At 45.6% G+C, this 12,866-nt stretch overlaps 1 protein-coding gene across 4 annotated transcripts in view; it reads right to left on the reverse strand.

Annotated features, from left to right (window-relative positions):
- Nucleotides 1-12,866, reverse strand: part of LOC124285576 (SH3 and PX domain-containing protein 2A-like) — a 235,953-nt gene that overhangs the window by 97,465 nt on the left and 125,622 nt on the right. For all 4 annotated transcript variants that reach the window (XM_046721831.1, XM_046721828.1, XM_046721829.1 and 1 more), the window contains one exon: nucleotides 3,514-3,624. In XM_046721831.1, coding sequence (XP_046577787.1) covers nucleotides 3,514-3,624 — 111 coding nt within the window. The remainder of the gene's footprint in view (nucleotides 1-3,513; nucleotides 3,625-12,866) is intronic.

Genomic DNA, 12,866 nt, shown 5'->3' on the forward strand with positions numbered 1-12,866 from the left:
TGCGACAAATATATACTATATGTTCAATAAATAAATAATCATGGCCGACGATATTCCCATGGACGATTTTTTGGGGACGGTAGAACCCAGTTGCTCAACGATGAGGTAACCTCGTTCGTGCAAGGGAACATGGGCGATGATCTGCTAAAAACGACCGTAGATGATTATTACGATGTCCTGGTGTAAAAAGAAAATATAGCTCCTCTTTATCGCGATCCTTCCAAGTTTGAACTCGATCATAAAGGGATACTGCGAGTGAAAGATGCTCCGGGCATCGATCTCATGCACTCCCGTACGAGAAAACCTCTCGCTTTGTCCACACTTTGTCCACACTGGCCAGTCACACTAGCCATATAACCAGCTACTGACAAAAAAATCGATCCCCGTTTCACCGGTATGCGTGGGTGGTTGGACTCGACTCACGTTGACATCAGGATTGATGTCCAACTTTTGATCGGCAGTCGCACTGACGATTTCATTGTTGTAGCCAACCACTTTGTGGATGCTCAGTCGCATGTCGCTCGGAGCCATGTACAGTCCCACGCCGAACTCGTAGTCGACTTTCGACAGGGCGTATTCCAACGTGTCCTGGTAATGTCGGAGGGCACTTGGTAAATCCTCCGGTCTGGCGATGGCGTCCTCAACCTTCGACACGAACTGTTTCTGTGCGTCGTAAGCCGTCCCTTGACCCACGATGCCGGAACACGTTTGCGACAGCGCACCAAGCAGCGCCCACACGTACGTTCAAAACAAATCGTTCAGTCTGACAACACCGGGACGAGTAAACCCCTTCGACGTATCCAACATATATACTTTGCAATCGTCTTCAGCGTATTGAGGCTGCTCCACCTTTTGAACGGTGAAAGAAACACCGCCTTTAAAACTCATACGATCATCTCACCATTCATTACTCGACAGAGCAAAGTCCTGTCGGAGGCAACCACTTTTCAGCAAACCATCACTGACTTCTTTCACGGAAATCACTCCACTGTACGGAATGCCTAACCCGTGGTTCGTACCAGATATACACTAATCAGTGTTTGGATCGATTTCGAAATCACCACAAATCCGTTCGTAAGCTCGCCGATCGTATGGATTGTCCGATGCATCCCGTGCCTTGTCCTGCGGCATCGGGGTGCTGATCTCTTTCAGGATGCATCTGATCTGGTTATACACGTGGAATTAGAACACGGACCGACTCACTCGCATCACGACGCGTGTCGTTCAAGGTCACGTCGCAAGGTTGTCGCGCACCACACGGCGAAATTGAATTGATTCTGCCAGACGTCACGCTCCCGGGAATCACGAATGGCATTCCCGTTCCCCTGCTGCAAGCGATCGATAACACGTTTGGGGAACTCGAAATTGCGCTCTGCGATCTCACCTACTACCTGAGATGGTCGAATATCAGCACTAAGAGAAATAACAACAAGCTGTTTATCGATAATAGCTGCCACCTGTTGACCGACGGTTATTATAATGTCTGTATGCTGGACGACGAAATTTTTAAACCCGTCGGAGCCAGTCTTAAACTCAATGAGTCTGATGGCACGCTCAAGCTGACGAATGAAGACCAACCCATCAAACTGGGCCAACCCTTGGCGAGAACACTCGGGTTGACAACTTACGAGATAGCACCTCGAGACACCATCACGGGCCGAAATTGCCGAGCCTTGTCCCCTAGCGCGAACTGTGCATTCACCTCGATCAGCTGAGCACAAATGGACAACGTTCAAGGCGAATGACCTTCCACGCTTCTGAGAGCTGTGTCAGTGAAAATGGAAAAGTACAACGACAACAGAACTGAATCGTTTTCGACCTTGCAGTACAAAAAATTAACGCGAGGCAACACCACGGAATTGAGACTATCAGTTTTAGATATAAAAAATAAACCCGTTCATATAGGATAACTCAGCGCGACGCTGCACGTCAAACAACGATGACTGAAGCTTCAGGTCCAGGAATGAGACCGAGAAAATGCGCCAACTTAGCGATCTCCAACCTCAGGGACACGCGCGGTTTCGACGAGCCTGGCGTCGATGGCAGACTGTACGCCTTGCAACTCAAAAACAACATTTACAACCATGTCTAAGTGAGCGGTGGAGATTTAGACGATGTCGAGACCAGAGGTATCTTAAAAAACATGCAGTACAATCTCGTTCGCAACGCCAATAACACATGGGTGATGGTTCCAGCCTTCGGCGGCAAACTCTTCGACCTGGACGACGGTGAGAAGACGGTCCTCGCTCAAACACGCCGTGTACACGCCTGTGTTTACTAACGACAACCGATGGGTGTTCGTACCCTCTCGAATCGACTGGAATCTCAACATCGCACTAGACTCTCCCCAGGACTGACCCCCGACCTGCGCGTGCCCACGTGACAGATCTCTCCTCCTGCAAGGAGGACTGACCTTTACACCTCGACTTGCAAAGGTGTTTTCATCTCTACCCCGACTCGAACTGCAAACGCTCTAACCATCACACTGGCGAGCCGGCTGATACTTCAATGTTTGGAACTTTGGGTCTAGGCTGGAGGCACATCGAAGGATGCCTCTTGCTATACCAGCGCTGTTTTTAAGAGGGGCAGGGGAACTTATTTCATAATAATAAGCCTCTAAGCTGCATCTGCGGCAAAACCCGCCCTCTACTACTACTGCGTGATGTGCAAATTGGATTACAAAAAACAGTACCACAGAGCCGTGAATGCTATTGATGGCATAAACACTGTACTCGTAGCAGCCAGCATGGGGCTCGGCGTGGCCTGTGTCAGTTTATTGTCAACGATCATCTCCACACCAATAGTGCTTGGTATGAAAGGCTGGAGTCTCGGGGTTAGCAATATTGCAAAAGAAGGCTTTGAAACACAATAACATTCATGTTCTTGCTGAAGCGAAGTTGAATACGATATCCAATAGTAAGATAACTGAAGAAGAGTTTTGTTTAGTGCTGTTGGAACTCACCAATTACAACGTGATGAAACAAGAGATTCAAACCAAGTCTCATAAAACCAATGGTATCAGTGAAGAAGAGAAAAAAAAGTTTATAGCACAGGGGAGAGAACAAGCACGTCAAGCATTCCCTGCCAAAACCAAAGAAAAGGAGATTAACGACGAATTATTTCCTCGATGTCAATGTTTATTCATATATTTTTTTAAATTAAAATTACATAAAATTTTAAAACATAATGTAAACAAAATAAATAAAAAAATTAAAAATATAAAAAAAATTATATATAAAATATTATAAAAAACAAAAAATATCACCCTCAGTGGGGCTAACGATGTCCCACACTCAGGGTGTTCTTTTTTAGTAGCTTATGGGAGCCGAATTGCGCAGAGGGGAAGTGATCCAAAAAAACCATCATCACACTACTTGGGCCATATAGAAAACTTATGAAGGTTTTCAAACAACAATGCTGTGACATCACAGCCAAGGAAGATAATCATGTAACTTCATAGGTATATCACTAGGGATAACTATGACTTTTCAAAATATAAATATGAATTCCCACCTTCTCCGGGCTTAGCTCTTGTTGTTGAGTCTTTTCTGAAACCCCCACTTGATCGAAGGAATGTGCTTGGTACCCAGCCTTGCTGATTTTCAGTACTGACAAACCACCACCCTGAAACAATGAATCACATTTTTAACAATAGGTACAACTTTAACCATCTACATGTCCAATTTATTTAAGAAGACAATATATCACACAACAATTTGATACTGGAGCCATTGCAGGTTGGTGACATTTGTGGAAGTGAAAGTGATAGAATGGTTACTCTTCATATCATTCTCTACAAATTGAAAGTGATAGAATGGTTACTCTTCATATCATTCTCTACAAATTGAAAGTGATAGAATGGTTACTCTTCATATCATTCTCTACAAATTGAAAGCAATAGAATGGTTAGTCTTCATATGATTATCTACAAAGTGAAAGCGATAGAATGGATACTCTTCATATCATTATTTACAAATTGAAAGTGATAGAATGGTTGCTCTTCATATGATTGTCTACAAACAAAGTGATACAATGGATACTCTTCATATCGTTATCTACAAATTGAAAGTGATAGAATGGTTACTCTTCATATCATTCTCTACAAATTGAAAGCAATAGAATGGTTAGTCTTCATATGATTATCTACAAAGTGAAAGCGATAGAATGGATACTCTTCATATCATTATCTACAAATTGAAAGTGATAGAATGGTTGCTCTTCATATGATTATCTACAAAGTGATAGAATGGATACTCTTCATATCATTATTTACAAATTGAAAGTGATAGAATGGTTGCTCTTCATATGATTGTCTACAAACAAAGTGATACAATGGATACTCTTCATATCGTTATCTACAAATTGAAAGTGATAGAATGGTTGCTCTTCATATGATTATCTACAAACAAAGTGATACAATGGATACTCTTCATTTGATTATCTACAAACAAAGTGATAGAATGGATACTCTCCATATCATTATCTACAATACTGTGTCCAAGTTTCGTACTGGCATCTAGCAAACTGATTATTTCTTCCACATATCTTTTTAAAGCATACTTAATAGCAACAAGAAGACATGGTCATCAATATCCCCTGCCACAGTGTTCTGTTTCTATTCTGTTACTGTTTAAAACCTCCACCATGACATTCATGTCTTGAAAACACATACCTCATTTGGTTTCCCTGTCTATAATGGTAACTGAGAAAATCTGTTCCCAATGGGGTTAACGTCAAGTCAAGAAACACATGACAAGGGCCATAACTCTGTAAAGAATTGTAACACTGTTTCCATTTTCGAACTCCATCAAAGCATTTGTGTCCTGAAAACACAAATCTGTCCCTATCATCTTGGATGGACAGACGGACAGACAGAGCTCAAACCTATATCAAATGATCACCTTGTCTGACAAACCTTAGATATTTTGAAAATGAGTATCCAAAGGAATGAAGTAGTACATGATTGAATTTCAGAGTAAATGGTGTTTATCCATCTTCTAAGTGAACTCCAAAAGAGTATCCTTCTGGAATCTTGTGTAAAAGATACAGATCCTTATTGAGATGAAGAAGAAATTGTGCAACAACTGTTTTAAGATCATGCGTTGTCCGAGAACAGACTCTACACTATTGGAATCATTTAAAGTCATTCGAGAAAGACATTGAAAGAAAGACTGACTGCGTAAGAGCTGAGTAAACTTCTCGTGAAAAACCGGATGATGCGCAGTGTTGTTGGATAGTTTCCTGGCTAGCTATTCTCGAAACTTCTTAAGTCCTACAAACTTCTTAAGCCCATTCTTAACACATTGGCTACAATCAAAATTAAGAATTCTTAGGTCTACGAACATTTCGAGAATAAGGGCCCAGATGTGTAAGTGAAGCTGTTCCAAGTTGCAGATGGAATCTGTCTGACTTCAGTTGCCTCAGTAGTGCTGACCAGAATGTTCAAAAAACTAGGCGCCATGTTGGTGCAACAATGGTGCAGGTTGCCTAATGTTGTGTTCACGGGTGTTAGGCTGTCAACAAGAACACGCCGACTTGTTGTTGTGAATGTGACAGGGGGAAATACTGAACAAGCTCCATTACAGATGGCTTAACCCTGTGAAATCGTGCTACTGCTACCCCATCGTGCTACTGCTGCTGTGGAGGGAGAAGCAAGCATACCTGAATGACTAATCCTATTTAGTGTATGCTCATTACTTCCATACACCAGATTCATCCACTGATAACACACTTTGTTCTACATGTGTATGTTTGGGACATAGAGTGACACATTTGCAATTCTTTTTTATTTCAGTATATGAGGTTCTGTTCCTCCTCTTGGGATTATAATGATCAAACACATTCAATAGAGACGTGATCAAGAAACCACGAACAGTGTATAAAAAACTGTCCTGATGCACTTTTGAGCCCTTCCTTGCTTCAGACAGCCTCATACACTTTATCCATGCTTTTTGATGAATATTGCTGGATCTGATGGAGTCCTCAAATCATTATAAAAACTATCATAACATTGACATAAAACGTCATGAACCACAGAAAGTACAAAAGAAATAAGGGATGGCCCCACTGACTTGCCATACAGTATATTTTTTAGCAAGAGTATTACATGATGGGGATCTTGAGGTGTTGGGACAGCCTATTGTTATGAGAGTGCGAGTAGTAGTACAATGGGGGTTCTGCATCACATGCGGCTTAGAGGCTTATTTATGGGACTTAAGCCCCCCAGCCCCCCTTAAAAACGGCGAGGGTGTAGCGCGAGGCATCCTCTGATGTGCCTCCAGCCTAGACCCAAAGTTCCGAAAATTAACTCATTGGGAGTCCTGGTGGTGTGATGGTAGACAGTAGGACTTGAGTTCGAGACAGGGTATCGGAGGAAACTTTTGCAAGTGAAACAAGCACCGTCATCCAGCCTTGTAACGGTGGTCCTGCCAGGTCCGTCGTTGCTAAGTGAAACAAGATGGTGGTCGAGCCTAGTAACGGCGAGCAGACCGATCGCGGCGTTGCTAAGTGAAACAAGATGGTGGTCGAGCCTAGTAACGGCGAGTAATCGTAGGGTTGCAGGCTGGTTGTAGCACCAGGGATGTTTGAAACCAGTTTATAGCTGAAAACAATTTTTTAGAAGCCACAATCAAGTGCCCATGAGACCTAAACTATCGTACAGGCTGGTGAATTTCCCTCAACTTATGACTCGACGCAGGGCGGCGTAAATATCGAGGTCATGGACGTCCACCCTGTTGCGTCTGAACAACCGTTTCTCGATCAATCTCCACATGTATGAGAAACATAAGACGAATCTTTAATAAGGGGGCAATACCGTGTCATGACGGACGATTTGTAATTCCTCTCGGACGAATCCCCTACCCGGTCCTTCTTGCAAGTAGTACAAATTCGATTCGTCGTCTTTGATGTCCACTCAGTCGATGTGGTACGTTTTCATGGACCATACGGGGTCTGTGGCGCGACGTTTGTCCCCTCCTTCGAGTTCACCGGGCTGGTAAAGATACCTCCCAACGACCCGGTCCGGTAGTTTTTTCTCTTGACCGTGATGCGATAGCGTAGCCAATTCAGTCGTCACGGATTTCATTTGAATGGTTTCGACGGATCTTTTATCGAGTAGTCGAGTGACTTCGTTGTTGTACGCCAACACCACTCGCGGTAAGCGTACCACCCATTCCGTCGATCGTTTTCTGGGTTGACCATCTCTCGGGCATACTGATGTCCGAACAAACGCTTGGCTAAAGTCCTGTTGAATCTTTCGACGATGGCTTGGCTTCGGGTGAGCCCCGTCTCACCTGGACTTCGATATTTCGATGCTTCAATAACAGCTGCGACACGGCTCCCATGAACTCGACTTGTAATTCGGTCGGCCAGGTCAAGCTACTGTGTTTCTACATACGTTGCCTTAACGATTTGACTCGAATCTTTGGTCGTTAACGGCTCGGCTTCCTTGTAGCGACTGGCAACGTCCACGACGGTCAGGGCGTACTTGTACGTTTTATTTCTCACCCTGTCGTGTGGGAGAAACAGGAGGTCAGCTTGATGGGTACGATTGGGTACGGAAATGTCAAACTTTCTACTCGGGATGTATCGGGGAGCCGGCAGGTACACTTGCCAGATGGCTTGTGTTTTAAGCCAAGCTTTGGCGGTATTCTCGGAGATGCGAGCGGCTTTGGCTAGCTTTGGGATGGCACCCACGCCTTTCCAGTAACCCCGGGGGCTGTAGTAAACCTTCTCCATGATGTATACACGCTATTATCCATTCAATAGTCTGTCTAGACTTGGACACACCGAGTGGAGTTTCCTTTATTGGGGGTCTCGGAAACTCCCAACGCGTCGAGGACTAGACAGACTGTTGGTATCCATAGGCATAAGTGTGGATACCATTGTTCGCAATCCACCGTTTGGTATCCATGGGCGACAGTGACGTCTTGTTGAGAGTGATGCCGTAGATGGTGTGTTTGTCGCTTCTCAACTCGTTCATGGGGTGTTTGAACATGAGTTTATCAAAGAGAGCCAGTTTGATGAATTGTTTCACCACGTATTTCTTGACCCCTTTCGCCTTTCGGATCTCGCCATTGTCGGCTTTCAGGATGGAATAGATCTTGGGTCTCAATCCGATGTATTCGCGATGGGTGTTCCTGCACATTCGTCCTTCATCTTGCCGAGGACCTTTTTATTGGTCATGCTGTGTAGGGCATGGGCTGGGGTGTAATCGATGGTGTCGTACAAGTGGCTGTGTTTCGCCATGTCCTCGTACACGTACTCGGTGCGTATATTCAACAACAAGGAATCGGTGTCCGTGTACAGCAGCTCGCATCAATCGCCATACTGTGGTTTGAGTCGGCTGTAGTAGAAAATCGTACGAGATGTTTGGATAAGTTGAGAATGCTGATCCCCACGTAGACGGGTCGGTTGAGTTTGATGTGGTTTTTGTTCATGTGCAACGCTGCCAAGTCGTTATCGAATAGCTTGCTCCCGGTTGAATGCCGGACTGGCGATCAGTTTCTTGAGTTTTTCTTCCTCGTGAGATCGCAGAGTTTGACCGTCACCCGTTTTCTCAAGTTTTCCATGGTTTTGTCGAACACCGAATTGTTCATCAGTTTGTAGAGGTTTTTCTCGAAGTCGCTCGTGGCCTGTTTTTGCAGTCCGGTGTTCAACCGAATGTAAGGTTCCATCCTGGGACTTTGATCGAATTGCAGCACCCGATGTATTTTGGTCAGCTTCATGCCCAGCGAAGGTATAGTTGCAGAATCCGATAGTGCACCACGTAGTTAGTCTTGTGCATAAAGTTTGGAACAAGTTTTTCCACGTTGGCCAGCTTATTTTTCCCGAGCAACGTTAGTTGATAGTCCGACATCCAGTCTCGGTTCACCGTCAATTGTTCGGTAGCCAGCGGATAGCTGTTGTGAGCAGCGTGCAATGCCGCGGGATACTCCAGATCCACTGCGAGGATGTAGCCTTTGTTCGAATCCGGCGCGATGCTCGTGATATCATCGTCCAACCACTCGAACCCGCCCGTAGGTAGAGACCGGCTCATGGCCCAGCCGTACAGGTTGTTGGCGTCCAGGTACAGGAGGTGATTGGTGGGCTTGTTCGAGTCGTAGCCTTCCACGTATGGGTTGTTGGCTTTCGCATACCGTTTGGAGACCATGGAAATCCCACCACGCATGCCTTTCTCGATGAACAGGTGAATGTCATAATCCGTGAGCAATTCCAGTTTGACTCTGGTTTTCTTCAAGAGCGCATCCCAAGAGAGACCGGGGCTGGTGTGGTACCAGGCAGGGTCGAGTTGATACTGTTTCAAACACGTTGTTCTGAACGTCTCAAACACGTCGGCCAGCAGCAGTACGTCCGTCCCAGATTCTCGCAACCCTGTTTGTTTCACATGTTCTGAGCGTGGTCGGAATCGTCCTGGGAAATATGGGATTCGGTCAAATTGCTGTAAAATTGGTCGAGGGGAGGTAGTTGGGTCTCGTCGAACTTGGGCCAATCGTTCATGTACTCGTACGGGTAGACGCCCTTTTTGAGCAGCAGAGGTCGAGTCGCCTCATCGGTGTAGCGATGGGTGATGGCGAAGGTATCGTTGGCCTTGACCAAACTATCGAGCGATGACAGGAGGAACTGAGCGCTATCGATAAATCTCAGACCGTTGAGCAAGAACGAAATGTATTTCTCCATGTTGTTGGGGATGCACTTGATATCGCCATCGATGTTCGAGATGGCCTGCATGATCAAGTGAGCATCGTACCCTCTCAATTTATTGAAGACCACGGGGATGTTGATTTTGTGTGGATCGATTCTAAGTTTTAAGTTGCACGCGTTGTGAGCGGCACCTCGGTACCGGCCAGATAAGGGATTTGACGCTGTTGACGTCGATGTTAGACTGGACGATCATTTTCCAGCCTCTCAGATACTTACGGCATGGTCTGTCGGCACGAATCCCAACTCGACAGGCTCGGTGTCTTCCAACAAGGTGAGCAGTTGGTCTTTCCACATGCCAGAATAACCCTTCAATCCCCGTTCTTTAGCTCGGAATTTGAGGTCTCACACGGCAGGGGGTTTGATATATTTCATGTCCAGCAAGGTGAGCAGTTGGGGTTTCCTCATGCGAGAATAACCAACCAATCCACGACTTTTAGCGAGAGCTTTGAGATTGCTATATCCACATGCAAGTAAAATGTCTAATAGGTTTGCTATATCCACATGCAAAGTCAAATGTCTAATAGGTTGACGTTTTCAAAAGGAAATAACTCCATCAGCCTTCTCTCTTTTGAACTGAAGCGCTCATAAAAAAAAAATTTTATTTTTTTATTTTTTATTTTTTAAACTTTTATTATGAGGAGTCGGTTACGTTCGTTGAGATAATCTTTCTTTTTGTCGTAAATCACTTGGCTTCGGACCACGTCTGCTCCGTGGGCTTTGCAACGACGATAATGACATTTCGCACCAATCCCGCACACTTCACACGTGTAGTTCTCGAAACCCTTTCGGGTGGACATCATGTGTATGCCGCAGTACCCCTCGGTCCTGCATTTCTTGTCGCAAGTCTCGGCTTTTCCCAGAAGCACGTATTGACAACGATACGGAGCGGGTTTCATCTTCGCTATATGCACTTAGATACATTTTAGTCTAATTGTTGGGCATTCATTACGGTGGCGGCTAATACTAAGGCCACAAAAATCAGCTCCCGGTCTTCTTGTGACTTGGAAGGGGTGTAATACTGAGAGAGGGTGGGTTCGCCGCCGAGGGAGTCGAGCCGTTTGCCAGTGAGGAGGTAGTATTGTTGCATGGTGTCGACGACGTCCTTGAAAGTTTGAAGGGCGTGGTTTTCGCGTTGGACTTGGGCGTTGATGAAATCGATTCTTTCCATGTGCTTGCGTGGCCTGCAGTTGCTCCACGGCCAAATCGTGACGTTTCCGTTCCGCTTCAACTTCGGCGGCGTTGGACATTCGTAATCGGGAAAAAAGGTAATTGCTGCCGGAGAAGGCCAGGGCGTTGACTAAAGCCACGCCGAGCATGATCGCGACTGTGGCCATTTTTTATATATTTTATACTTTCTTACTTTAATGTTTTCCGGAATGATGCCTTGCTTGACGAGCATCGCTTTGGTGACCATTGCCAGTCCCACGTCTAGCACAAGCATGCCCATGTCTTACGGGTTGAAATCGAGTTTGGGTGCCGGTTGTTTGGTGATCATTTTGCTCAATCGAGCGTAGCCCATGGCCAGTCAGCTGACCACGGCGGCATGATACGCGTCGTTGCCGAACGTTTTTCCGTCGGGATTAGACATGATTATAACATAACGTGTGGGTTTACCTCTAATTGTGGGTTCGCTGGTGGTGGGGTCGTCACCGGTGGCGGAGGTGGTGGCGTCGTCTTTAGATGATGGAGCCATACGGCCGCGGTGACACAAACGACAGCGGCTACCACGGTGTACGGAATCAACGGCGGGATCAGTTTACGATGCTTAGCCAACCCTCCTTTTTTACCGGCGGCTACTTTATTTCAGATTCTTGGGTTTCTTCGTGACGGTATCAATCACTTGGTGGGGAATCGTCTCCTCTTCTGTCACTGGTGTCATTTCGGTGTTCAGCTCCGTCATCTTGCATATCAATAATTGGGCATTTATGTTTAAATTGGCAGTGCTTCGTTGTAATGATCGCCGCGGTGATGGGAGCTAAGAACATGCTGTATTGGTGATACAACTCGCAACTGAGGGTGTTTAAGGCGTGACCGATAAACGGATCTTTGTCGAAATCTTCGCACAAATAAGGTGGACGTGCCCGGTGGAATGGGAAGCAGAGACGAAGCGATCGCGGTGTAACATTGCGTTAGCGTCGGCCCTATGGTTTTCGTCATTTGGGCCACGAATCGGGCTTCGTATCTCGCGTACAGTTTATCAATGTCTCCCTCAGACATTTTATAAATTTTATCGGTTGTCATGTTTTTGCCCAAGTATTGTTTCCCCTTCCCACCCACGACGAGGGCAATGAGTCTTTCACGCTTATCACCGACCCGGGAGGACGCCATCTTCACCTTCCTTCTCCTCCTCGGATATCATTTGTTCAAGCATGTGGTCCAACTCCATCTTATAATACATCAATCAGGTTTTAAATCTAATATAATGAAATACAGCATAGCCTAAACAGAACGAGATGAATGTCAGATAAAACAACACGGCAATTTAAAACATTGTCATGGTTTTAATCTATAGGGGCGTACATTTAATTTGCTATGCTATTTGCTAAGTGTTGCTAACCATTGCTAAGCATGTTGCTGATTTTGCTAAGTGTTGCTAAGCAGGTTGCTGATTTTGCTAAGCAGGTTGCTTGATTTTGCTGAGCTGGCACACCGCATAAGCCACGGGTTGGTCTGTTTTCAGCACGAGTTGGCGTGTTTCGTTTGGGCTAACAAGGTTCTCACGCATTCTCGCTTGGGTTTGGTGGGAATGACGTCGTTTTCTCTCAAACATTCCTCGAACGAATCCCTATCCTTGCAGTGAAACAGGGCGACTCATCGCATCTGTTCCCTCAGGTCTTTCAGGACTGAGTTGAATTTTTGCGTGAGGACCCAAACGCTGTGGTTCATGTGGCGTCCCGAAAACGCTAAATACGATAACATGTCTGTCTTTTTGGTGATCTCCTTGTTGGCGCTGCAATCGTCTGGGATAAACAGCGTCGATTCTCCCTCGAACTTTCGTGAAAGGCTCGCAACCAGTACTGTAAACGTACTCCCAGGTCAATAGTACCCTTCCAGCAGATCCAAGACGAACACGGTCTTCCCGCATCCCGTCTGACCACACAAGATCGCGGAATGCGGATCGAGAGGCAAATCAATAGATGGCTTGCACGAATCTTCCATCTTGT

This window comes from Haliotis rubra, unplaced genomic scaffold, assembly GCF_003918875.1.
Source record: "Haliotis rubra isolate DU_JTF1 unplaced genomic scaffold, ASM391887v1 Scf363, whole genome shotgun sequence".
NCBI classification, from domain to species: Eukaryota; Metazoa; Mollusca; class Gastropoda; order Lepetellida; family Haliotidae; genus Haliotis; species Haliotis rubra.